The sequence below is a fragment of the Pongo abelii genome, chromosome 4, assembly GCF_028885655.2.
Source record: "Pongo abelii isolate AG06213 chromosome 4, NHGRI_mPonAbe1-v2.0_pri, whole genome shotgun sequence".
Classification (NCBI taxonomy): domain Eukaryota; kingdom Metazoa; phylum Chordata; class Mammalia; order Primates; family Hominidae; genus Pongo; species Pongo abelii.
Window position 1 is genome coordinate 69,992,527 of NC_071989.2, and position 25,058 is coordinate 70,017,584.

General features: G+C 38.9%; 2 protein-coding genes across 5 annotated transcripts in view; both read right to left on the reverse strand.

The window, feature by feature from the left end:
* Window positions 1-758: 758 nt before the first annotated feature.
* ERCC8 (ERCC excision repair 8, CSA ubiquitin ligase complex subunit) overlaps window positions 759-25,058 on the reverse strand; it is a 71,544-nt gene continuing 47,244 nt past the window's right edge. For 3 of the 4 annotated variants that reach the window (XM_002815587.4, XM_054555595.1, XM_054555596.1), the window contains 3 exons: window positions 17,868-18,065; window positions 14,413-14,493; window positions 759-1,611 (listed from right to left, as the gene is read on the reverse strand). In XM_002815587.4, the coding sequence (XP_002815633.1) occupies window positions 1,543-1,611; window positions 14,413-14,493; window positions 17,868-18,065 (348 nt within the window). In that variant the 3' untranslated portion in view covers window positions 759-1,542. The remainder of the gene's footprint in view (window positions 1,612-14,412; window positions 14,494-17,867; window positions 18,066-25,058) is intronic. The other variant, XM_009240735.2, reaches the window with a different exon arrangement.
* Window positions 18,622-22,127, reverse strand: LOC100460976 (guanine nucleotide-binding protein-like 3-like protein). Its single transcript, XM_054555598.2, has one exon. The coding sequence runs from the start codon at window positions 19,654-19,656 to the stop codon at window positions 18,910-18,912; it is 747 nt and encodes a 248-aa protein (XP_054411573.2). The 5' UTR covers window positions 19,657-22,127; the 3' UTR covers window positions 18,622-18,909.

A 25,058-nucleotide genomic window follows, 5' to 3' on the forward strand; every position in this document is an offset into this window, starting at 1 on the left:
TTCGTGCAAGAGACCTATTGCACAACATAGTAACTATAGTTACAAGATTACTATTAATTTTGAAAAATGATAAGAGAATGGATGTAAAGTGTTCTTACCACAAAATGGTAACCATGTGAGGCATATGTCAGTTAGCTAGATTTAGTCATTCTATAATGTATATATGCTTCAAAACAGTATGTTGTACATGGTAAATACATACAATTTTATCTGTCAATTGGAAGAAAAAATCAATTGTAAAAGCAAGTGTTTGGAAAACATTTAGCTGGAAAGGTCTGATAGGAGGTCTAACCCTTATACACTTAAAAACTCAACAACTGGCTGGGTGCAGTGGCTCACACTTATAATTCCAGCACTTTGAGAGGCCGAGGCGGGTGGATCATTTGAGGTCAGTAGTTTGCGACCAGCCTGGCCAACATGGTGAAACCCCATCTCTACTAAAAATACAAAAAAATTAACCGGGCTCAGTGGCGGGAGCCTGTAATCCCAGCTACTCGGGAGGCTGAGGCAGGAGAATTGCTTGAACCTGGGAGGTGAAGGTTGCAGTGAGCTGAGATCACAACACTGCACTCCAGCCTGAGCGACAGAGTGAAACTCCATCTCAGAAAAAAAAACAAAAAAACAAAAAACCCTCAACAACTGTATACTTTTGGTATTCAAGCCATAAAAGCCTCATTTACTAGTCTACTGCTGGTAAGGATCAGGAAGGGAATATTAAGATTACCTTCATGATAATCACTTGTGGGTTGACACAGAAGGAGACAATAACATAGAAATTTTATTACAGCATTTCATGTTTAAGCCAGATTCCCTGCCAGGATATTTTCTGCTTGAATTAATGAGGCAGGATTTGGTCATACCTTAATGAGTTTCATAGAAAAAGAGTTCAAGCATTAGTGCAAACTGCCTTCTGACATTAAAGTAAAATAAAGCAAACATGGGATTTTCACAAAGTTAAAAGTCTCCTGTGATGCACATTTTGGATAGTAGGAGACACTGAGCCCCAAAATGTTTAACATAAAGCATGGTTAATTAAATGAAACCATTGAAAAATGTAAATACATGAAGGAGAAAGAATAAAATAATTTTGATGTTACCATTTCAACTACTATTTTTGATATAATCATTCTTGGCAAAATCATTCTTGAAGGTGGAAACGAGCAGGCTGATAGTACAGCAAGTAAAAGAAAGTCAATACTGATGGCCTCCACTTGCTGATCCCCTGAGACTGCATCTTATAGTTCATAAAATCTGCTGAAGGTCACAGTTGAGGTACAATGACTTGTGTACTTGTACTGTTGCAATGAGGGCTTTCCCAGGCCACAACATCTAGGCTCAAGGAAGACATTTTGACTAAATAAACTATACAGAAGTCTGTTTTAGGATTTTATGCAAATATTAACCTCATTTTAAAACATGAGGAAAAAAATTACCCACATTTAGGGCTAATTTAGCTGTCAGGAATAGACCGTACAGTTGAAAAAAACATACAGTCTCATTTAAAAAGTTTCAGCAGAGACACAAAGGTGCTAAAGGTGATATTCATCCTTCTTCTTCACTGCTGCTCCAGGCATCTTCAAAGGCCAGATTTAATTGTGATTTTGTTGTAGTCTAAAAAAAAAAAGAAAAAGGAAGATTCTGTTTTTCCTACTTCATAGTTTTAGGCTCACAATAAAGTTATGAAACATATCAGATAAGTAGCAATTACATTATTTTGGAAGAAAACGTATAACTGTTAATTTCAGAACAAAAATAATATAAGAAACAACCCATATACAATATAAGATAATGTAACTTCATTTGAAACAGACAATACCAGACTTTATCCAAACACCCTGTTTCCTTTAATCAACTCACAAATACATACATATATACATACATATACTATGATGCTGCCATTACTCAAGGTATTTCTCAACAACTCTTTGGAATTACCTGGAGAAAGTGGCACTCTGATATCCATGGGCTAAGACTGGTCTCCAGGTGTACAGTCTGACCTGACAGCCCAAAATATCAATGTTGGCAACTCTTTATTGTTTAGATGAAAATAACTTTTATAAATAAACAAATACCAAATATGGAGAATAAGGTATTCAAGCTGAATAATACCACTTTTAGTCCAAAAATAATGTGGGTTATTAAATAGTGATATTTATGTACTTATTTGTAAGTAGTGATATTTAATTACTTATTTTTATAGGTTGGAAGGGCAGTTCAGTAAAACATGTAAAATACATCAGAAATGGTAACATGTTTACAGTCAGCATATAGGTTTCCCTCAGGGATTTGTCTGAAGGATAACATGCATCTAGATGATGTTTATTTAAAACAACAAGGTGATTAGCAACTAGAGAAATTGCAATCATCTGTGGTATTTCAAATCAGTTCATTTTGGGGAAAACTTCTGAATAGCTACTTGTGATACTCATGCAAATAACTAAAAGGGCTTTAAGATGGTCTCATTGTTAAAGTAACTGGGTATTATGAGCCAGGTTTGCTTCTTTTTGTGCAACTTTTACAACTACTACAATTTTATTCAGATTCCAATTCCAATGCTGTATTAGCATCAAGACTACTCTTAAATTATTTTAGATTTATTGCCTTTTGTAACTTAGAGATTTTTTTTTTTTTCCTTTTGAGACAGAATCTCGCTCTGTCGCCCAGGCTGGAGTGCAGTGCGGCGATCTCTGCTCACTGCAAGCTCCGCCTCCCGGGTTCATGCCATTCTCCTGCCTCAGCCTCCCAAGAAACTGGGACTACAGACGCCCGCCACCACGCCTGGCTAATTTTTTGTATTTTTATTTATTTATTTATTTATTTTTTATTATACTGTAAGTTTTAGGGTAAATGTGCGAAACGTGCAGGTTTGTCACATATGTATACATGTACCATATTGGTGTGCTGCACCCATTAACTCGTCATTTAACATTAGGTATACCTCCTAATGCTATCCCTCTCCGCTACCCCAACCCCACAACAGGCCCCAGTGTGTGATGTTCCCTTTCCTGTGTCCATGTGTTCTCATTGTTCAATTCCCACCTATGAGTGAGAACATGTGGTGTTTGGTTTTCTGTCCTTGTGATAGTTTGTTGAGAATGATGGATTCCAGCTTCATCCATGTCCCTATAAAGGACATGAACTCATCATTTTTTATGGCTGCATAGTATTCCATGCTGTATATGTGCCACATTTTCTTAATCCAGTCTATCATTGATGGACATTTGGGTTGGTTCCAAGTCTTTGCTATTGTGAATAGCGCCACAATAAACATACGTGTGCATGCGTCTTTATAGCAGCATGTCTTATAGTCCTTTGGGTATATACCCAGTAATGGGATGGCTGGGTCAAATGGTATTTCTAGTTCTAGATCCCTGAGGAATCGCCACACTGACTTCCACAATGGTTGAACTAGTTTACAGTCCCACCAACAGTGTAAAAGCGTTCCTATTTCTCCACATCCTCTCCAGCACCTATTGTTTCCTGACTTTTTAATGATTGCCATTCTAACTGGTGTGAGATGGTATCTCATTGTGGTTTTGATTTGCATTTCTCTGATGGCCAGTGATGGTGAGCATTTTTTCATGTGTGTTTTGGCTGTATAAATGTCTTCTTTTGAGAAGTGTCTGTTCATTTCCTTTGCCCACTTTTTGATGGGGTTGTTTGTTTTTTCTTGTAAATTTGTTGGAGTTCATTGTAGATTCTGGATATTAGCCCTTTGTCAGATGAGTAGGTTGCAAAACTTTTCTCCCATTCTGTAGGTTGCCTGTTCACTCGGATGGTAGTTTCTTTTGCTGTGCAGAAGCTCTTTAGTTTAATTAGATCCCATTTGTCAATTTTGGCTTTTGTTGCCATTGCTTTTGGTGTTTTAGACATGAAGTCCTTGCCCATGCCTATGTCCTGAACGGTACTGCCTAGGTTTTCTTCTGGGGTTTTTATGGTTTTAGGTCTAACATTTAAGTCTTTAATCCATCTTGAATGAATTTTTGTATAAGGTGTAAGGAAGGGATCCAGTTTCAGCTTTCTCCATATGGCTAGCCAGTTTTCCCAGCACCATTTATTAAATAAGGAATCCTTTCCATTGCTTGTTTTTGTCAGGTTTGTCAAAGATCAGATGGTTGTAGATGTGTGGTATTATTTCTGAGGGCTCTGTTCTGTTCCATTGGTCTATATCTCTGTTTTGGTACCAGTACCATGCTGTTTTGGTTACTGTAGCCTTGTAGTATAGTTTGAAGTCAGGTAGCGTGATGCCTCCAGCTTTGTTCTTTTGGCTTAGGATTGACTTGGCAAAGTGGGCTCTTTTTTGGTTCCATATGAACTTTAAAGTAGTTTTTTCCAATTCTGTGAAGAAAGTCATTGGTAGCTTGATGGGGATGGCATTGAATCTATAAATTACCTTGGGCAGTATGGCCATTTTCACTATATTGATTCTTCCTACGCATGAGCATGGAATGTTCTTCCATTTGTTTGTATCCTCTTTTATTTCATTGAGCAGTGGTTTGTAGTTCTCCTTGAAGAGGTCCTTCACATCCCTTGTAAGTTGGATTCCTAGGTATTTTATTCTCTTTGAAGCAATTGTGAATGGGAGTTCACTCATGATTTGGCTCTCTGTCTGTTATTGGTGTATAAGAATGCTTGTGATTTTTGCACATTGATTTTTTATCCTGAGACTTTGCTGAAGTTGCCTATCAGCTTAAGGAGATTTTGGGCTGAGATGATGGGGTTTTCTAGATACACAATCACGTCATCTGCAAACAGGGACAATTCGACTTCCTCTTTTCCTAATTCAATACCCTTTATTTCCTTCTCCTGCCTGATTGCCCTGGCCAGAACTTCCAACACTATGTTGAATAGGAGTGGTGAGAGAAGGCATCCCTGTCTTGTGCCAGTTTTCAAAGGGAATGCTTCCAGTTTTTGCCCATGCAGTATGATATTGGCTATGGGTTTGTCATAGATAGCTCACATTATTTTGAGATACGTCCCATCAATACCTAATTTAGTGAGAGTTTTAAGCATGAAGGGTTGTTGAATTTTGTCAAAGGCCTTTTCTGCATCTATTGAGATAATCATGTGGTTTTTGTCATTGGTTCTGTTTATATGCTGGATTATGTTTATTGATTTGCATATATTGAACCAGCCTTGCATCTCAGGGATGAACCCCACTTGTTCATGGTGGATAAGCTTTTTGATGTGCTGCTGGATTCGGTTTGCCAGTATTTTATTGAGGATTTTTGCATTGATGTTCATCAGGGATATTGGTGTAAAATTCTCTTTTTTTGTTGTGTCTCTGCCAGGCTTTGGTATCAGGATGATGCTGGCCTCATCAAATGAGCTAGGGAGGATTCCCTCTTTTTCTATTGATTGGAATAGTTTCAGAAGGAATGGTACCAGCTCCTCCTTGTACCTCTGGTAGAATTTGGCTGTGAATCCATCTGGTCCTGGACTTTTTTTGGTTGGTAAGCTATTAATTATTGCCTCAGTGTCAGAGTCTGTTATTGGTCTATTCAGAGATTCAACTTCTTCTTGGTTTAATCTTGGGAGGGTGTATGTGTTGAGGAATTTATCCATTTCTTCTAGATTTTCTAGTTTATTTGCGTAGAGGTGTTTGTAGTATTCTCTGATGGTAGTTTATATTTCTGTTGGATTAGTGGTGATATCCCCTTTATCACTTTTTATTGCGCCTATTTGATTCTTCTCTCTTTTCTTCTTTATTAGTCTTGCTAGTGGTCTATCAATTTTGTTGATCTTTTCAAAAAACCAGCTCCTGGATTCATTGATTTTTTGAAGGGTTTTTTGTGTCTCTATTTCCTTCAGTTCTGCTCTGACCTTAGTTATTTCTCACCTTCTGCTAGCTTTTGAATGTGTTTGCTCTTGCTTTTCTAGTTCTTTTAATTGTGATGTTAGGGTGTCCATTTTAGATCTTTCCTGCTTTCTCTTGTGGGCATTTAGTGCTATAAATTGCCCTCTACACACTGCTTTGAATGTGTCCCAGAGATTCTGGTATGTTGTGTCTTTGTTCTCGTTGGTTTCAAAGAACATCTTTATTTCTGCCTTCATTTCGTTATGTACCCAGTAGTCATTCAGGAGCAGGTTGTTCAGTTTCCATGTACTTGAGCGGTTTTGAGTGAGTTTCTTAAACCTGAGTTCTAGTTTGATTGCACTGTGGTCTGAAAGTTTGTTATAATTTCTGTACTTTTACATTTGCTGAGGAGTGCTTTACTTCCAACTACGTGGTCAATTTTGGAATAGGTGTGGTGTGGTGCTGAGAAGAATGTATATTCTGTTGATTTGGAGTGGAGAATTCTGTAGATGTCTATTAGGTCCACTTGGTGCAGAGCTGAGTTCAATTCCTGGATATCCTTGTTAACTGTCTGTCTCGTGGATCTGTCTAATGTTGACGTTGGGGTGTTAAAGTCTCCCATTATTATTGTGTGGGAGTCTAAGTCTCTTTGTAGGTCTCTAAGGACTTGTTTTATGAATCTGAGTGCTCCTGTATTGGGTGCATATATATTTAGAATAGTTAGCTCTTCTTGTTGATCTCTTTACCATTATGTAATGGCCTTGTCTCTTTTGATCTTTGTTGGTTTAAAGTCTATTTTATCAGAGACTAGGATTGCAACCTCTGCCTTTTTTTGTTTTCCATTTGCTTGGTAGATCTTCCTCCATCCCTTTATTTTGAGCCTATGTATGTCTCTGAACGTGAGATGGGTTTCCTGAATGCAGCACACTGATGGGTCTTCACTCTTTATCCAATTTGCCAGTCTGTGTCTTTTAATTGGAGCATTTAGTCCATTTACATTTAAGGTTAATATTGTTATATGTGAATTTGATCCTGTCATGATGATGTTAGCTGGTTATTTTGCTCGTTAGTTGATGCAGTTTCTTCCTAGCCTCGATGGTCTTTATAATTTGGCATGTTTTTGCAGTGGCTGGTACCGGCTGTGCCTTTCCATGTTTAGTGCTTCCTTCAGGAGCTCTTTTAGGGCAGGCCTGGTGGTGACAAAATCTCTCAGCATTTGCTTGTCTGTAAAGTATTTTATTTCTCCTTCACTTATGAAGCTTAGTTTGGCTGGATATGAAATTCTGGATTGAAAATTCTTCTCTTTAAGAATGTTGAATGTTGGCCCCCACTCTCTTCTGGTTTGTAGAGTTTCTGCCGAGAGATTCACTGTTAGTCTGATGGGCTTCCCTTTGTGGGTAACCCGACCTTTCTCTCTGGCTGCCCTTAACATTTTTTCCTTCATTTCAACTTTGGTGAATGTGACAATTATGTGTCTTGGAGTTGCTCTTCCCGAGGAGTATCTTTGTGGCGTTCTCTGTATTTCCTGAATCTGAATGTTGGCCTGCCTGGCTAGATTGGGGAAGTTCTCCTGGATAATATCCTGCAGAGTGTTTTCCAACTTGGTTCCATTCTCCCCGTCACTTTCAGGTACACCAATCAGACGTAGATTTGGTCTTTTCACATAGTCCCATATTTCTTGGAGGCTTTGTTCATTTCTTTTTATTCTTTTCTCTCTAAACTTCTCTTCTCGCTTCATTTCATTCATTTGATCTTCCATCACTGATACCCTTTCTTCCAGTTGATCAAATCAGCTACTGAGGCTTGTACATTCTTCACGTAGTTCTCGTGCCATGGTTTTCAGTTCCATCAGGTTGTTTAAGGACTTCTCTGCATTGGTTATTCTAGTTAGCCATTTGTCTAATTTTTTTTCAACGTTTTTAACTTCTTTGCCATAGGTTCGAACTTCCTTCTTTAGCCCGGAGTAGTTTGATCGTCTGAAGCCTTCTTCTCTCAACTCGTCAAAGTCATTCTCCATCCAGCTTTGTTCTGTTGCTGGTGAGGAGCTGCGTTCCTTTGGAGGAGAGGTGCTCTGATTTTTAGAGTTTCCAGTTTTTCTGCTCTGTTTTTTCCCCATCTTTGTGGTTTTATCTATCTTTGGTCTTTGATGATGGTGATGTACAGATGGGGTTTTGGTGTGGATGTCCTTTCTGCTTGTTAGTTTTCCTTCTAACAGTCAGGACCCTCAGCTGCAGGTCTGTTGGAGTTTGCTAGAGGTCCACTCCAGACCCTGTCTGCCTGGGTATCAGCAGCGGAGGCTGCAGAACAGCAGATATTGGTGAGCAGCAAATGTTGCTAGCTGATCATTCCTCTGGGAGTTTTGTCTCAGAGGAGTACCTGGCTGTGTGAGGTGTCTGTCTGCCCCTGCTGGGGGGTGCCTCCCAGTTAGGCTACTCGGGGGTCAGGGACCCACTTGAGGAGGCAGTCTGTCCGTTCTCAGATCTCCAGCTGCGTGCTGGGAGAACCACTACTCTCTTCAAAGCTGTCAGACAGGGACATTTAAGTCTGCACAGGTTTCTGCTGCCTTTTGTTTTTGCTATGCCGTGGCCCCAGAGGTGAAGTCTACAGAGGCTGGCAGGCCTCCTTGAGCTGTGGTGAGCTCCACCCAGTTTGAGCTTCCTGGCCACTTTGCTTACCTACTCAAGCCTCGGCAATGGCGGGCGTCCCTCCCCCAGCCTCGCTGCCGCCTTGCAGTTTGATCTCAGACTGCTGTGCTAGCAAGGAGCGAGGCTCCGTGGGCGTGGGACCCTCCGAGCCAGGTGCAGGATATAATCTCCTGGTGTGCTGTTTGCTAAGACCATTGGAAAAGCGCAGTATTCGGGTGGGAGTGACCCGATTTTCCAGTTGCCGTCTGTCACCCCTTTCTTTGACTAGGAAAGGGAATTCCCTGACCCCTTGTGCTTCCCGGGTGAGGCGATGCCTCGCCCTGCTTTGGCTCACGCTCAGTGCACTGCACCCACTGTCCCGCACCCACTGTCCGACACTCCCCAGTGAGATGAACCCAGTACCTCAGTTGGAAATGCAGAAATCACCTGTCTTCTGCATCACTCACGCTGGGAGCTGTAGACTGGAGCTGTTCCTATTCGGCTATCTTTGCTCCACCTAGTTTTTTGTATTTTTAGTAGAGACGGGGTTTCACCGTGTTAGCCAGGATGATCTCGATCTCCTGACCTCGTGATCTGCCCGCCTCAGCCTCCCAGAGTGCTGGGATTACAGGCGTGAGCCACCGCGCCCGGCTTAGAAACATTTTTTAATGGTAACCCCTACTGCATGTCTGAGAATGTTCATTTTCCTTTTGATGAATATGATAACTTTGAATCTTACAATTCAAACAATGAAAACAGTAGAAAAAGTTACGTGTTCCTAGTAAATTTCCCAAGTATCAGCTAGAAGAGTTGGAAAACAATATATTAATTTAGGCATTCTTTACTGTTAAACAGATTACATTATTAAACTTAATGTCGGCTATACTCCAAATGTCCAGATACAAAACTATTATTGTTATTATTTGAGATGGAGTCTCACTCTGTTGCCCAGGCTGGAGTGCAGTGGCATGATCTTGGCTCACTGCAACCTCTGCCCCCCATGTTCAAGTGAGTCTTCTGCCACAGCTTCCTGAGTAGCTGTGACTACAGGCGTGTGCCACCGGTGAATTTTTGTATTTTTAGTAGAGATGGGGTTTCACCATATTGGCTAGGCTGGTCTTGAACTCCAGACCTTGTGATCTGCCAGCCTTGGCCTCCCAAAGTGCTGGGATTACAGGCGTGAGCCACCACTCCCGGCCACAAAACTATTATTAAACCTCAGCTAACTACTCACTGATTTCTAGCCACAGTACACTTATTTGCAACAGTTGTATACTGAAGTCTGTTCATTTAGTCTTTCATCCAAACATTTACTGAATTTCCTGTCTTTTTGGGTTGTCAATTTGACTATTAAATTAGGTTATTTAGTGAGAGTTTATTAAAAGACATCTTGTCATTGGGGTTAGCTGACTCCTCTTCCCTACTCTGTCTCTAGAAGCCTTTAACTTTGCCTCTGATAACTACCAAAAATAGCCCTGGGAAAACACACACACACACACACACACACACACACACACACACACACGCACACACACACACACACACACGTCTCTAGGTGGATAAGCCACAGAAGGGCCATGCTTCCTAATCCTACTATGGAAGCCCAGTGTGTAACCTATTAAAAATTTTAATTTCAGTTGAAAACTCAACAGAAAAGCAAAATTATACTTCATTATAAATTATTTTTGTATGGTAAGCAAAGAAACAAAAATAAATGAAAATCATAATCAGTTGCATACAAATTATTTCACTTTTCAGTGAAACAATGATATATGAATGCATTACAGTATTTTAGAAATACATTTTATTGCCAAAACAATCACAAATAAAATATTATACTGGTAGTATGATAAAGCGGCAGTAAAAATGTTGTAGATGGATGTGGTACACATTACCATTTGAGACCCACTGATCAAGTGTCACTACTATTATTTCAGTTTTCTCTACAACATCTTCTCCTAGTGGACATGCAGTCTGCGCATGAACATATTCATTTATATCTCACGAGGTTGTCAGTTCTACTGACAGATAGCGTCAATGTTACAGAAATAATGAAGCATGAGTTTAGAGGGGACCTAGTTAAGAGTTTAGAGAAGGAATAGAACCAAACTTAACATCTACAAGGATATTTCTTGATAACTTTCAAATTTCTGACTGGTAATTAGTGGCAAGTCTCAGGTTGTTTGTCAGCAAGTGATTATACATTGACACAAGTGATATGTAAAACAGTTATGTATTGTGTGAATGTCAAAACAAAGTAAGATTCTTAGTGAGAGGTCAGGTTTAAACTGGAATAAACCTGCCCTATAGATCTCAGGCAGGAAAAAGTAATTAGGAGTTATAGATAGGCTTGTCTTGACCAGACCAGCTTTTAGAAAGGAGGGTCAAAAGGAAGCCAGATTCCTCAAAATATAATAAAACAGTCTGCCAACTAAATAAAAGGATTTATAGTTAAAGACCATAAATCCTGTCCCTATCATCCAGTGTTCTTCCTTTCTTTAGATAGAATTAAATTCATCTTCTACTTTGGATATCAGGAGAAACACCCCTAAGGGATTATATCTTGGTTGATGGGGAGGTAACTCTCATCTGAAGAATGCATTTGAAAGGAAACCTAAGAATAACTTTGATTAGAAAATTCTGATATTTGGAAATATTATAAGCTTGTTCCAGATTATAAGTATAATAAATGGCAGAACTGGGATTCAAACCCATTTTCCTGAAGCTAAAGACTAAGTATGTGGGCTGGGGGTGGTGGCTCACGCCTGTAATCCCAGCACTTTGGGAGGCTGAGGCGGGTGGATCACGAGGTCAGGAGATTGAGACCATCCTGTGAATTGTGAAACCCCATCTCTACTAAAAATACAAAAAATTAGCCGGGCGTGGTGGTGGGCGCCTGTAGTCCCAGCTACTCTAGAGGCTGAAGCAGGAAAATGGCGTGAACCCAGAAGGCAGAGCTTGCAGTGAGCCGAGATCGTGCCACTGCACTCCAGCCTGGGTGACTGAGAAAGACTCCTTCTCAAAAAAAAAAAAAAAAAAAAAAAAAAAAGACTAAGTATGTGTATGTATATGTGTGTGTGTGTTTTTTTGTTTTCTAATGTGGTATACTGCCTCCTTGGGAAATTAATATCAAATAAATATACTTATTTTGTAGTTGGGATAAAAGCACTTTTAAACATGGCTTAAATTATAAACATACATGTAAGGCGTAGGATCTTCTGGACAGACTATTCTACTGGGATCCGCATCATGATCACATTCATGTTCTGCCTATATTCACAGGAATGTTTCAAGCTAAAATTTTATGGAAATAACCTTAGCACATACCATTTTGTATTAACATGAGAATGACTGCTATCTTAAATATATGAACATGACATTTTAAAAGGTTAGGTTTTATAGCTCTAAAACAAATACAAAACTCAACTTCATATTTGTATATCTCAATGTGATTTTCTAACTTGTTTTGCTTAATTTCTCATATACAAAAGTTTGTTTACACAAAGAGTTCAAACTATCACTATAATGACATGACAAGGAAATAAACCATCAGTCACATATCATGTTTTTTTTTTTCCTTTGAGTCAAGATCTCACTCTGTCACCCAGGCTGGAGTATAGTGGTGCAATTGTGGCTCACTGTAGCCTTGAATTCTTGGGCTCAAGTGATCCTCCCGCCTCACCCTCTTAAGTAGCTGGAACTATAAGTGTAAGCCACCAAACCTGGCTAATTTTGTTTATTTTTTGTAGAGATGGGGTCTTTCTATGTTGCCTAGGCTGGTCTTGAACTCCTGGACTCAAGAGATTCTCCCACCTCAGCCTCTCAAAGTGCTGGGATTACAGATGTGAGCCACCACACCTGGCCACATATTATCTTTACGAATTAAACAATTTAGTATTCTTCTAACATCCTTTTCTATACATAAGTCACTATAGATTTGCTTTTCATTTATTTTTACTGTTTTCATTTGGTAAATAAAATGTTATATTTCCTAACATGGCTTACAGTGTTAACTTGGGTTTAATGTATACAGCAATTCCCAAAGAGTGGGACACAATAATTACATAATGAAATGTAAAATAAATAGCTAAACCTAATTATTTGACCATATTAAGCTTTATACAGAAGAATATTCAGACATCAAAAGCAGCTGTATGCTAAAGTTAATCAAGCCACAATAAACCAAATTAGATGTGATAAAATCTGGAAGTATGCATATGGCATTGGGTAGCTACTTAAAGATTTATCAAAAGGTATTTTTTTCTCTTTCTTTGGATTAAGGACAAAAGAAAATAATTCACAGGTTTACACAGCAGTAAACCCTAGCAGTTGAAAATTTAGGTATGAAATATATATTGTCAATAGCTGTGAGATGCTATCAACTACCTCTATACAAATTATATTTTCATGTGGTTTTTGACATAGTCCTTTTTTCATAAAGGAACTAAACACAGTATATGAAAAATGTTTTTTGAATGTCAAACGCGCTCTATCAGTAACTTTTCCTCCATCTCCATTTAAGATGCTTTTACTATGACTTGGTTAAGATTACCTTAAGGTATTTCTAACTACATTATTTATATTTCCAACTTAAAGAAATATATGTATGTGTATATATATATATATATATATATATATATATAAACATTGTTTTTAGACTTTGCTTTTAGACTTTTTATATTGTAGAAATTAAGATAAATGAGGATGATTATTAGGAGAATAAACCTTGGTGGGAGAGAAACCACCTTTAAACAGCCTATATCTTCCTACTGCTTGATGTAGAAGTTTAAAAAAAAAATACAGAGGCTATTACTTTAGGTCAGGGACAATGGTCTTGTTCATCTTTGTTTACCTACTGCGTTTTTAAGGTCTTTATTTACACTGTCATGCTTATACTGATTTATGTTCTACGAAAGGCACTGTCAGACTGCTGGTAGGAGTGTAAACTGGTAAAATTTGACATGAGAACAAAGTCTTAAAAATGTCGGCTGGGGGTGGTGGCTCATGCCTGTAATCCCAGCACTTTGGGAGACCAAGGCAGGTGGATCACTTGAGGTCAGGAGTTGAAGACCAGCCTGACCAACATGGTGAGACCACGTCTCTACTAAAAATACAAAAATTAGCCAGGTGTGGTGGCGGGCACCTGTAATCCCAGCTACTCGGGAGGCTGAGGCAGGATAATTGCTTGAACTCAGGAGGCAAAAGTTGCAGTGAGCCGAGATCATGCCACTGCACTCCAGCCTGGGTGACAGAGTGAGACTCCATCTCAAAAAAAAAAAAAAAAAAAAAAAAAAAATTAAATAAAAAGAGAAAAGAAAAGAAAAGAAAAAAAGTGATATATAATAATTTAAGAGATAATTCCACTTTTAGGAATCTATCTAAAGACATAGTCAGAAATATTAACAATTTCTGAACAGATATTTACCTTGATGTTTACAATAATCAACAGAAATGCCTCCAAGTAGGTAAATATTTAAATTGTTTTATCAATGACAGAATATCATTAGAAATGTTTACAGTTATTAATGACATGAAAAAAGGCTTATTGTACAATGTTGATGAGAAAAGTGAGATACCAAGTTGAATGTCCAACCATGATATGAACTATGTTAAAAAACATATGCATAGGAAAAAAGTTATGAAACAAATCAAAATGTTAATATTGATTAATTTGACTTGACGAATTTTATGTTCTTTTGATATTTTTCTGAATTTTCCAAATGTATTAAAATAGTCAAATTATTTTTACAGAAATTACCAAGAAATGCTTTTTTGTTGTTGTTGTTTGGAGATGGGGTCTCACTACATTGCCCAGGCTGGTCTTGATTTCTGGGCTCAAGTGATCATCTTGCCTCAGTCTCCCAAGTACCTGGGACTATAGGTGCACGCCACTGGCAAGAAATGCTTTAAAAGTCTCTCTCACATAAAGTAACAAAACATTATTTCTTATGATTTAGAAGTCACTGTACAATTTGTGAAAACAATATTTACCTCATCATCATCAGGAACTGGTTCATATAAGGATGGAACCCAAGCCAGAATGTTGCAGTCTCTGCTACCACTATAAAGTTCCTATAACACAGAAGGCAAAGATGATACTGTGGATCAAGAGCTGATACCAAACTGAAATGAATTATACCATTTTTGAAATAATTAGGTCACAATAATTAGATTAATGCTATTTCTACTCCCTAAAGAAACTAGGCCGATGCTGTTTTTCCTTTGTTTCTTTGTTAGTAAAGCTTTGTTTTGTATTTAAAAATAGTATTAGGATTTGTCAGAGCTTACTAATGGTGTGAACATTTTACAAACACACCCCAAATCCTAGCAGTTTTATCAATTATAGTATCCATATATTTCTAATGTCAGAGAAAGAAAAAAAATAGTTTGTCTGTGTCCACATAACTGAGCTTCAATAAAGACTTCAGTGAAGAAACCATATGAGCTTCTACCAAAATAGGCCAAGTTCTCAAAAAGTTTTATTTAACTTACAGCTGCCTAACTGGCTGCAATTCAACAGAAGAGCCTGAAGATGTATATCCCATGCCTGTTGAGAAGTTTACTTCATAAGGGGAAGTTGGGGTGATGCACAGCCTATGTCAATGTCTATGGATATGCTGTTTGCTTATGGCTGAACAATGCTCACGCCCCTCCCCAACAAAACCGAAGAAATATGTTATATTGGCTTTTTTCCTCTGCTGTTTTAATACAATTTATTTTTATTACTGTACATCTCAAAAACAATATGAGGCAAGGTATAATTGTGTTTTTTATTTAAGTAAGGATGTGGGAAAAGGGAAAATAAGATTATATAGTAATTTATAGAAAATGTAGATTTAAATAATTATTATATATACATTATCAAATTTCCTAAATAAAACAAAATTTTGTTGACTGTATTACAAAATCTAGACTATATGGTTACACTAACTGTGGCTGATGCAAAGATATATATGTTCAGTGCCCTTGAGTAATTTTATTTCCCTGAGAAGGCCAGGTAATGCCCCAGATAACTTGGTCAGAAAAGCTTATAGAGCAATTCACAATAAGTACTAACACACCCAGTGAAGACATAAAGGAAATTCTGTAGATGTTCAAGAAAGAGATATTGAAAGCAGCAACATTTAAATTAAGAACGACTAACAAAGAATACTTAGATAGAAGGATTTACATTAAGCCTTGAAGTGTCTGTGATAGATGGAGGAGTTCATTTGGGCAATTAGATTTTCTTAAAAAATAATCTTAAAATGTAAGTTACAAGTGCAGTCCAAAAGACTTTTTTCCCCCTGAATCATATGAGAATAAGTTGCCAACATTAGGCCTTATTACTCTTGAATAATTCGGTGTATTTTTCCTGTGAACAAGGGTACTTTCCCTTATAGTTACAAAGTAACCAACAAAATCAGAAAATTCATATTATTACCACCATCTAAAGACCACATTCACGTTTCATTATTTGTTCCAATACTGTCCTTTACAGCAAAAGGGACGTTAAAAATCACATGCTGCACTTAGTCGTCAAATCTCTTTAGTTTTCAAGCTGGAACAGTTCTTCAGTCTCTTTGGCTTTTCTGACCTTGACAATTTTGAAGATACACAGCAGTTACTTTGTAGACTGTCCTTCACCTTTGGCTTGTCTTATGTTTCCTCATGATTAAATTTGAGTGATCCAATTTGGCCAGGAATATCACAGAAGTGATGTCCCATAACTGGGATGCTAACTTAGATTATTTGATGAAGGTGATGTGTGCCAGGCTCCTTCAGGGTAAAATTAATCTTTTTAGTTTGTACTTCATATTTTGTAGGGTGATACGTTGAGATTATATAAATACCTCATTCCTCATCAAATTTTCAATTTATTAATTTACTTACTTATCCCAGCCTAGATTCATGAATTTCTATTCTGTTGCCCATGTTGGAGTGCAGTGGTGTGAACACGGCTCACTCAATCTCCTGGACTCAAGCAATCCCCTTGCTTCAGCCTCCTGCACAGCTGGGACTACAGGCATACACCACCACACCTGGCTGATTTTTTGATTTTTTGTAAATACAGGGCCTCATTCTGTCACCTAGGCTGGCCTGGAACTCCTGGGGTCAAGTGATCCTTTCGGCCTCCCAAAGTGCTGGGATTACAGGTACGAGCCACTGTGTGCAGCCACTGGCACGATTTTAATCCATTCTAGGCACACCTATTAGAGAAGCTCCAATTTGGTAGAAAGAAATCATTTGTGGTTAGAGTACCTGGGATGAAATTTCGGCTGTGTCTCTAAGTAACTTTGCACAAGAAAGGAGGGACAATATTTTAAGAATTTCTTTGAATATAAATACATGCTTTATCAGTAACTACTTGCAGGTTAGGGGCAAGTCATGTCACCTTTCTGGTGCTTTAGTTTTCTTCTCTCAGAGCACTAAAAATGTTTAACAAATGGCATACACCTTCTTATTGACTAATAAAAAGAGATACTGGCTATAGGATTGGAGTAGGGTCTTGTAGGTCCCCTTTTAGTTGCTGGGTTAAGGTGACATCTAAGAGGTCCCAGGGAAGGGGCTGAGGCTGGAGGTCGCTTGGGGGCTTGGTGCAGCAGCTGTTTACCAGCCAGTAGGATACATAAATATTTAAATATTTTAATAATGAATACTGCCATAATGGTATGTACTGGCTGGAAAATCAGGTCTGTATATCTTACAGCACAGTGTCAGGCACAAATTAGGCAATGAGTATTAATGAATGAATGAATAGGAGATTCAAAGTGATAGTCTCCTTGAGCTCTAATAATTCGTAACGTTCATTCTATCAGTATTTAACTTACATGAGTTTCATTTTCCTTACCTACAAAACAGGGAAAATACCAACTATCATGCAATGTTATACTCATTTAAAGAAGTGCATGAGGTAATTTGTGCAAATGTTCTCTGAAAAAATGAAAAAGCATCTGCTCCATTGGTGATGTGAAAAGATCTGGATGTAAAACAAACAAACAAAAGCCAGAGTATTTAAGAAATTATATAGGTTGTATTAACTTCAAAACCTCCTTTTACTAGCCACTGGTAGAAAATAAGGAGGAATAGATCATCCACACATACATAAACCAACATATACAAATTATATTTTGTGATAAAATGCCTATATTTCATTTCTTACCCAAAAGATTGTTTCAAGAAAGTATTTTAATTCACCACAGATTTTCAGTTGTTAAATAAATGAAGGTCATATGCAAAAGAAACAGAATTTATACCAATCAAGTTGCACAGTATTATATTGATTCATTCATACATTGTATGCTATCTAACAATCTAGGCTGTGCTATTCTCTATTAAATAAATCCTACTACAAATGTGGATTAAAAGTATAACTCCTCAGAATGAAATCATAATTTATTCTTTTACATATAACTGGTCTGGCAAGCTAGCTAGCTGAACATTTTAAATTCCTGTATCATTCTTACCTGGAAATTTGACTGAAATACACAGCAGTCAACAGTTTTATAATGTCCCTTAAGCATAGTTATCTGTTCTCCTGAGTAAACTGTATAAACAGCAATGGTGCTACCATATGGTACAAAAACAAATTCTGAACTGCAGCCACAGGAGACAGTGAATTTCAATCCTTTTTTACTGTTATTACAAACTTTTCCATAGTTCACCTGTAGGATTAAAATCATAAGGTTACTCATCTCTTAAATCTGAATTTAAAAGACAACAAAGACTAGTAGAAATACTTAAAATATATTATGCTATAAAAAGGGCTCTTTTAAATTTAAGGAAAATGTTCAACGTTGACAGAACAAGGGCCAATGACATGAATGTACATTTAACAAAATAGGAAATACAAATAGTAAAAAACCACAGGGATAAATGTTTACTTTTCAATCTTAATAGAAGTAAAATACAGACTTCAATCTTGAAGAATCATTTTAGACCATTTAGCAAAAAATTTAAAAAACATAAGACATTAAATAGTGATACAAGTGAGGTAAACATGTTGGTGGCAGTGTAATTTGGCTATTCTTTCTAAAAGGGCAAATCATTTATTAATGCAACCATTCTTTTCAAAAGAATAATATTTTTTGGGGGGTATATTATATACCCCCAAAAAACATTCTTTTCAAAAGAATACCCCCCCAATAATTTTTTTGGGGGTAATACCCCCCAAAAACCATTCTTTTCAAAAAAATGGTATTTTTTAGGGGGGTAATGATATTTTTCGGGGGGGGGGGCATATTCTTTTATTTTTTTTTTCCTGCTGATACTTCTTCTATTTCTGTTGTAAAACAGAGTAGGGATTAAATAAAGGGTATTGGGTTTATCAGTTCCAGCCTCTTGGGGCTCTTTTTCCTGGAGAGTGAACAGTGGGAGGAAAAGACACATAGTTGGGGGAAGGGTTCTTTTAATACGCAGATGCTTCAGGGAGAACCAAACTATTTCACTGGTAATCTCCCGTCCCACTGGAACTGGTGCTTGGATTGGAAGGGAAGTGAGATCAGTCAATTAGTCACCAACACTGCCATCAGCATTGCCAGAGAGGTGGAGAGCAGACATCATGGAATCAGACAGCTCCCTGGGGATTTTATCTGCACATTTCTGCAAATTCTTATTCTTCAGGGAGGATGCCAGAGCCTGGCCCTGTTGTAGGGGGTCCATTTCCATCATCCTCTGCAGTACTGGGCAGCAGTCCACTGGGCACACATCCACCTTACTGTTTTTTTTAGGGTGGTGGTCTACATTGAGTTTAGCCCACCCCATCTGATGATGATTCGGATTGGTGCAATAACCAGTGAGATCTCCAATCTTATACACAGTAGCTTTATCTTCAATGGCATCTGCTATTTTCATCATCGGAGAATGGAGCAACTTGATCTCCATTTTGAGTGGGTCTGTGTCACCCAACAGCTCATCAGATTCTCCAGTGGCCAAGCATTCCATGGTGTCTTCATTGACCTGCTCGGTATCCTCGATGTCAAAGACCTTGGTCATTTCCTTAATTATCTCAGCACTGAGATGGGCGGGCAGAGTGTGAGTGGGTGGTGGTGGTCTATAGAAGCTGATCTTCCCGCTCACCCAGTCATCTAGGACAGCTTTGGCTGCCTGCGCCTGACTGTGTAAGTCTCTCTTCTTCCCCAAATGGTGGGCCACTGCCATCAGAAAGTGCTCAGTAGTCTGGTACCCAGAGAGAAGGTAATAGTTGGAAATCTCCTCCAGGTTGCAGCACTGCAAGATGGTCTCCACTGGGGTCATGGGGTCTGCCAGCCTCTAGATGTGGATGCAGTTATGCAGGATGGTGCCCATCTCTGAGCTGGGCCCTGGAACAATGGCTGGAGCATCCAGCAGCCAGATGAACTTGTCCAGGTGGACCTCCTGCATGAATTTTGTGACCCCAGGAATGGCTCCCACACTGCATGCATGGCTGCACTTCAGGCTTTTAATCAGGCTGCTCTTCCCAATATTGGGAAGGCCCACAACGCCCATATGGATGTGGGTGCACACTTCACCAAGGCAGCAATAGTTCTCCCGAACCTTTGTGAGGTTTTCAGCTCCAAAGCTGACCTGATGCTGGGTCCTGGCCTTGAAAGCTACAGTTGGCAACTCATTCCGAAGGTAATCCAGCCACTTCACAACCCCCTTGGGGTCCAGGTCAATCTTTTTCAAGACCAGGACCAGCTTCTTGTTGCCTTCTGCCCGTAGGATAGCCTCCTCCATTTGGAAGCAGCAGCAGCAGCCTAATGGGTCTCTGGCATCCAGGACTTCCAGAATTACATCAGAGTATTCTACCACCTTACGGAACTCCTTGTAATAAGCCTTCATCGTGGCCTCGTCATCCAGCTGAGGAAACATATTTAATTCCTGCAAAACTTCCTCCTTACACTCAAACTCCTCCTGGCGTCTTAGGATATCCTCACAGTAGCTCTTGATAGACCTGCATTTTTGTCTTTCTTGCTCCTGGGCAGCTTACTGCTTCTCCCTCATCTCCTCAACCCTCTTCTTTATTTCAGCCTCTCGATTGGCATGATCATTGGAGTGAACAAACTGAGGAGCAGAGGGCACTTTGGAGGTTGCTTTCTTCCCATTTTGTTTTGCAGGCTTCTTACAGCCCTTGGAACCTTTACCTGGCTTTTCATTTTTGTTTCTAAGTTTCATCATGATGACCAGCTTGAAAGCAGATAGGTTCAAATCCGCTTGCTCTCTTCCTATACTTCCGGCGGGGATCTGACAAGAGAGAGTAACAGACGCTCTTGCGCTGCTAGGCTCCGGACTTCTGGCTTCCGGATGCCAGCCTGGCGGCGCCCGACTCCGCCCACTATGCAGTCTCCAGGAGGGGGCAGGGCTTCCCCCTTCTCTTTATAAACAGTTTTTCATACACATAATACAAAATTTACCATCATAACCATTTTTAATGGTACTCAATGGCATTAAGTGCATTCATGTTGTTGTGCAACTCTCATCACTATCCATCTCTAGAACTCTTTTCATCTTGCAAAATTTTACCCATTAAACAGCAAAGATATTCTTACCCCTTGACCTGGTAATTGCTCCTGGGAATTTATCTTTTTTTTTTTTTTTGAGACGGAGTCTTGTTCTGTCGCCCAGGCTGGAGTGCAGTGGTGCGATCTCGGCTCACTGCCAGCTCCGCCTCCCGGGTTCACGCCATTCTCCTGCCTCAGCCTCCCGAGTAGCTGGGACTACAGGTGCCCACCATCACACCTGGCTAATTTTTTGTATTTTTAGTAGACACAGGGTTTCACTGTGTTAGCCAGGATGGTCTCCATCTCCTGACCTCGTGATCTGCCCACCTTGGCCTCCCAAAGTGCTGGAATTACAGGCGTGAACCACCGCGCCCGGCTGGGAATTTATCTTAAGGAAATAATTAAATAGCAAAAGCTATATGCCCAGAGGAATTCTATCCAGTATTATTTAGAATGGGGTAATAACTGAGAATAGGTATATATTCCTAATAATGTCACATTAACTTTACGATTTATATAAATCATAATTATGAAAATTATGCAGAAAACAGGGATAAAGGCTAAGTGTAAAAAAGCACAGACCATAAATAGTGTGTACACTGTAGTTTTACCTTTATATAAATAATTATGTATTTGGGACAAAAATTAAAATTCTACGCTTGTACTCCAAAGGTGTAGTGTGCAGGCTCAGCAGTGTGAGCATCACCTGAAGCAGTCAGACATGCAGACTTCCAGGCTCCACCCCAATCCTACTGAAAATAATCTTCATTTTAACAAGATCCCTAGGTAATCTGTACACTCATGCAAATTTGAGAAGCTTTGGGCTAAATAAGTTGATGGGTTTACTTCCTGATAATAATTTTGATAAGCTTGGGGTGAGTGTAAAACAAGTAACTAATCATTTGGGAATCATGATCATGCATATCAACAAAATCCACTGTTGTCAGGCTAATACTGAAGTTTAAATAGTGATTTGTCGGCTGGGTGCGGTGGCTCACTCCTGTAATCCCAGCAGTTTGGGAGGCTGAGGCAGGCGGATCACAAGATCAGGAGTTCAAGACCAGCCTGGCCAAGATGATGAAATCCCATCTCTGCAAAACACACAAAAATATTAGCCAGGCCTGGTGGCGGGTACCTGTAATCCCAGCTACTCAGGAGGCTGAGAGAGAGAATTGCTTGAATCTCGGAGGTGGAGGTTGCAGTGAGCCAAGATGGCACCACTGCCCTCCAGCCTGGGCAACAAAGCGAGACTCCACCTCAAAAAAAAAAAAAAAAAAAAAAAGTGATTCACTTTTTTCTATAGGTTAGATAAGTGTGTGTGTATGTGTATGAATATATATACATAAATAAAAACACTGAGGTCAAAATGGATATATGCTAATAATCTGTGGATACTATACTTGGCTTACTTTCCCTTTAGGCTAACTTGTGCCAGAAATGGGTACATGCATTTAGCTACCTCATGGCAATAGCAGTATAGTGGGTTAAATATTAAACTCATTTCGGTGGACTTGGGTTTTAAACATTCATCTTTTTTTTGCCCCTTATGAATAATGATTTAACCACTTCATTTCATTCTTCTTATCTGTTAAACGGAAATAACATCATTTACTTATAGAGTTATGTATTGTGAAAAAGCAAATGAAAATAATCCATATGATAGCACCTGGAACACAAAGGTATTCAGTAAGTTCCTAGATTAATTCCTATACATGTTTAAAAGTATAACATTCCCTCATTTGTGTCTTCTGATCCTACATGTGCAACAATTTGCACAATGATATGGGGGTGGGGTGATGAAGAAAAAATACAAAACAGTTTTCAACTAGTATTTCACTGGTCCCCCTGGAAAAATTATAAACTGCTAGACTGTGATGGCCTTATTCACATTTGTTTATCAGGACACCTAGTTATAAAACCTATGGTCTTTCCAGTATACCACATTCCTTCCCAAATATGAACTGGAAAGTGTTGAATGAGGTATCAATATTGAACCAGGGCATTAACTTTTGTCTTGTCCTTAGGGTTTCTTCCTTCAATCCATCCTGCAACTTAATGTCATATTAATATTTCTTTTCTTTTTTTTTTTTTTGAGACGGAGTTTTTGCTCTTATTGCCCAGGCTGCAGTGCAATGGCATGCTCTCGGCTCACCGCAACCTCTGCCTCCCGGGTTCAAGCGATTCTCCTGCCTCAGCCCCCAAGTAGCTGGAATTACAGGCATGCGCCACCACGCCCAGCTAATTTTGTACTTTTAGTAGAGATGGGGTTTCTCCATGTTGGTCAGGCTGGTCTCAAACTCATATTAATATTTCTTTTTTGTTTGAGACGGAATTTCGCTCTTGTTGCCCAGGCTGGAATGCAATGACACGACCTTGGCTCACTGCAACCTCCACCTCCCGGGTTCAAGCGATTCTCCTGCGTCAGCCTCCCGAGTAGCTGGGACTACAGGCGCCCATCACCCGGCTAATTTTTTGTATTTTTAGTAGAGACGGGGTTTCATCGTGTTAGCCAGGATGGTCTTGATCTCCTGACCTCGTGATCCACCCACCTCGGCCTCCCAAAGTGCTGGGATTACAGGCATGAGCCACCGTGCCTGGCCTGTCAACTTTAAAATAAAAAAAAGAAGTTAATAAATGGCAGGACTGGTTCTATCTGATAGCTCTTTAAAAATCTGAAGACAGTGTGTTTCCCCTTAAAGCAATCTTTTCTGGTATCAACTGTAAGTATTCTATGTAGGTCAGTTTCTGGGATACCTTAGTCATCTGTGCATGAATTACTTTTACTTTGATCAAGTCCACTGTAAAATGTATTATCCATTTTTAACACATTATTTTAGATATGGACTTAATAGAAAAAATCCAAAGGGCTTGAGACTCACCTTCAAGAAGGAAAGAAAAATGGAATAGAACCACATGAACAATTTATATATACATTCAGTACCATTTATATTTATCACATTAAACTTTGACACACATGCCCAGCTACTCTTACAGAGTGATCCTGTCACTTCTCCACTCACAAGCCTTTAGTGGCTTTCCATCTCACCCAGAGAAAAGCCTAACCCCTTACAAAGGCTTGCAGGGCCCATATGATCTGGCACCCTAGTTCCTTCTGTTCCCCATCTGTTATTCCCTTCATATTTCAACGCAAGAACCTCTTAGCTCTTCCTTGCATATCCCAAGGAAGTTCTCGCCTCAGGGTCTTTGTACCTTTTTTTTTTCTGACTAGAATGATATCCCCCAGCAAACAACTGATGAGCCACTTCCCCATTTCCTTCAGGCCAAATGTCACCTTAGTGAACCCTACCCTGACTGCCCTATGTGCAACAGCAACTCCAACGTCCCAATATTTCCTGTGCTCCTTTCTTTGCTTTGCTTTTCTTCATAGTCCTTACCTAATCTAATATATAATTTATCCATCTGTCCATCTATTAATTGATTGATGCCCTTCATACTCTTGCTGAAATGTAAGCTCCATGAGGATAGGACTTTTCCATGTTTTGCCCACTGCTGTCTAATACTGCCTGGCAAATTAAATGCTAATTATTATTAGCACAGTATCTGACATATAAGCTCTCAATAAATATTAGCTATTATTATTATCATCAAATTATAAGCTTTTAGTAGTTTATTTTGAAAATTATTAAACCATAGGCATACCTGATAAGACTATAACATACATAAAAACAAGTACTAGAAATTAATAGCCACATAAGAATATAGCACCTTCAAAATATATTTATTCCAGTAGTATTAAATAAAGTACTACATATTCTGGTACTATAAAATTCACTGTGAATTTTGTTTATAAGTCATATATAGTACAAGTTAAGTATCCTCATCCAAAATGATTTGGACTAGAAGTATTTTGGATTTTAGAATATTTGCTTTACTGCCTGAACATCCCTAATCTGAATATTCAAAATCTGAAATGTTCCAATGAGCACTTCCTTTGTGTGTCATGCTAGCACTCAAAAAGTTTCAGATTTTGGAACATTTCAGATTTCAGATTTTCAGATTAGGGATACTCAACCTATATAAAATTTGATTACTTAGCTTCATATCTTTAATTTATATCAGTAGTCCTCAGTCTTTTATTTTTCTCTACTACGCTTTGCACTCCCATTGAGAACAGTGGCTCAGTAGAACAGTGATTCTCTGCTAAGTAGGGGGAAT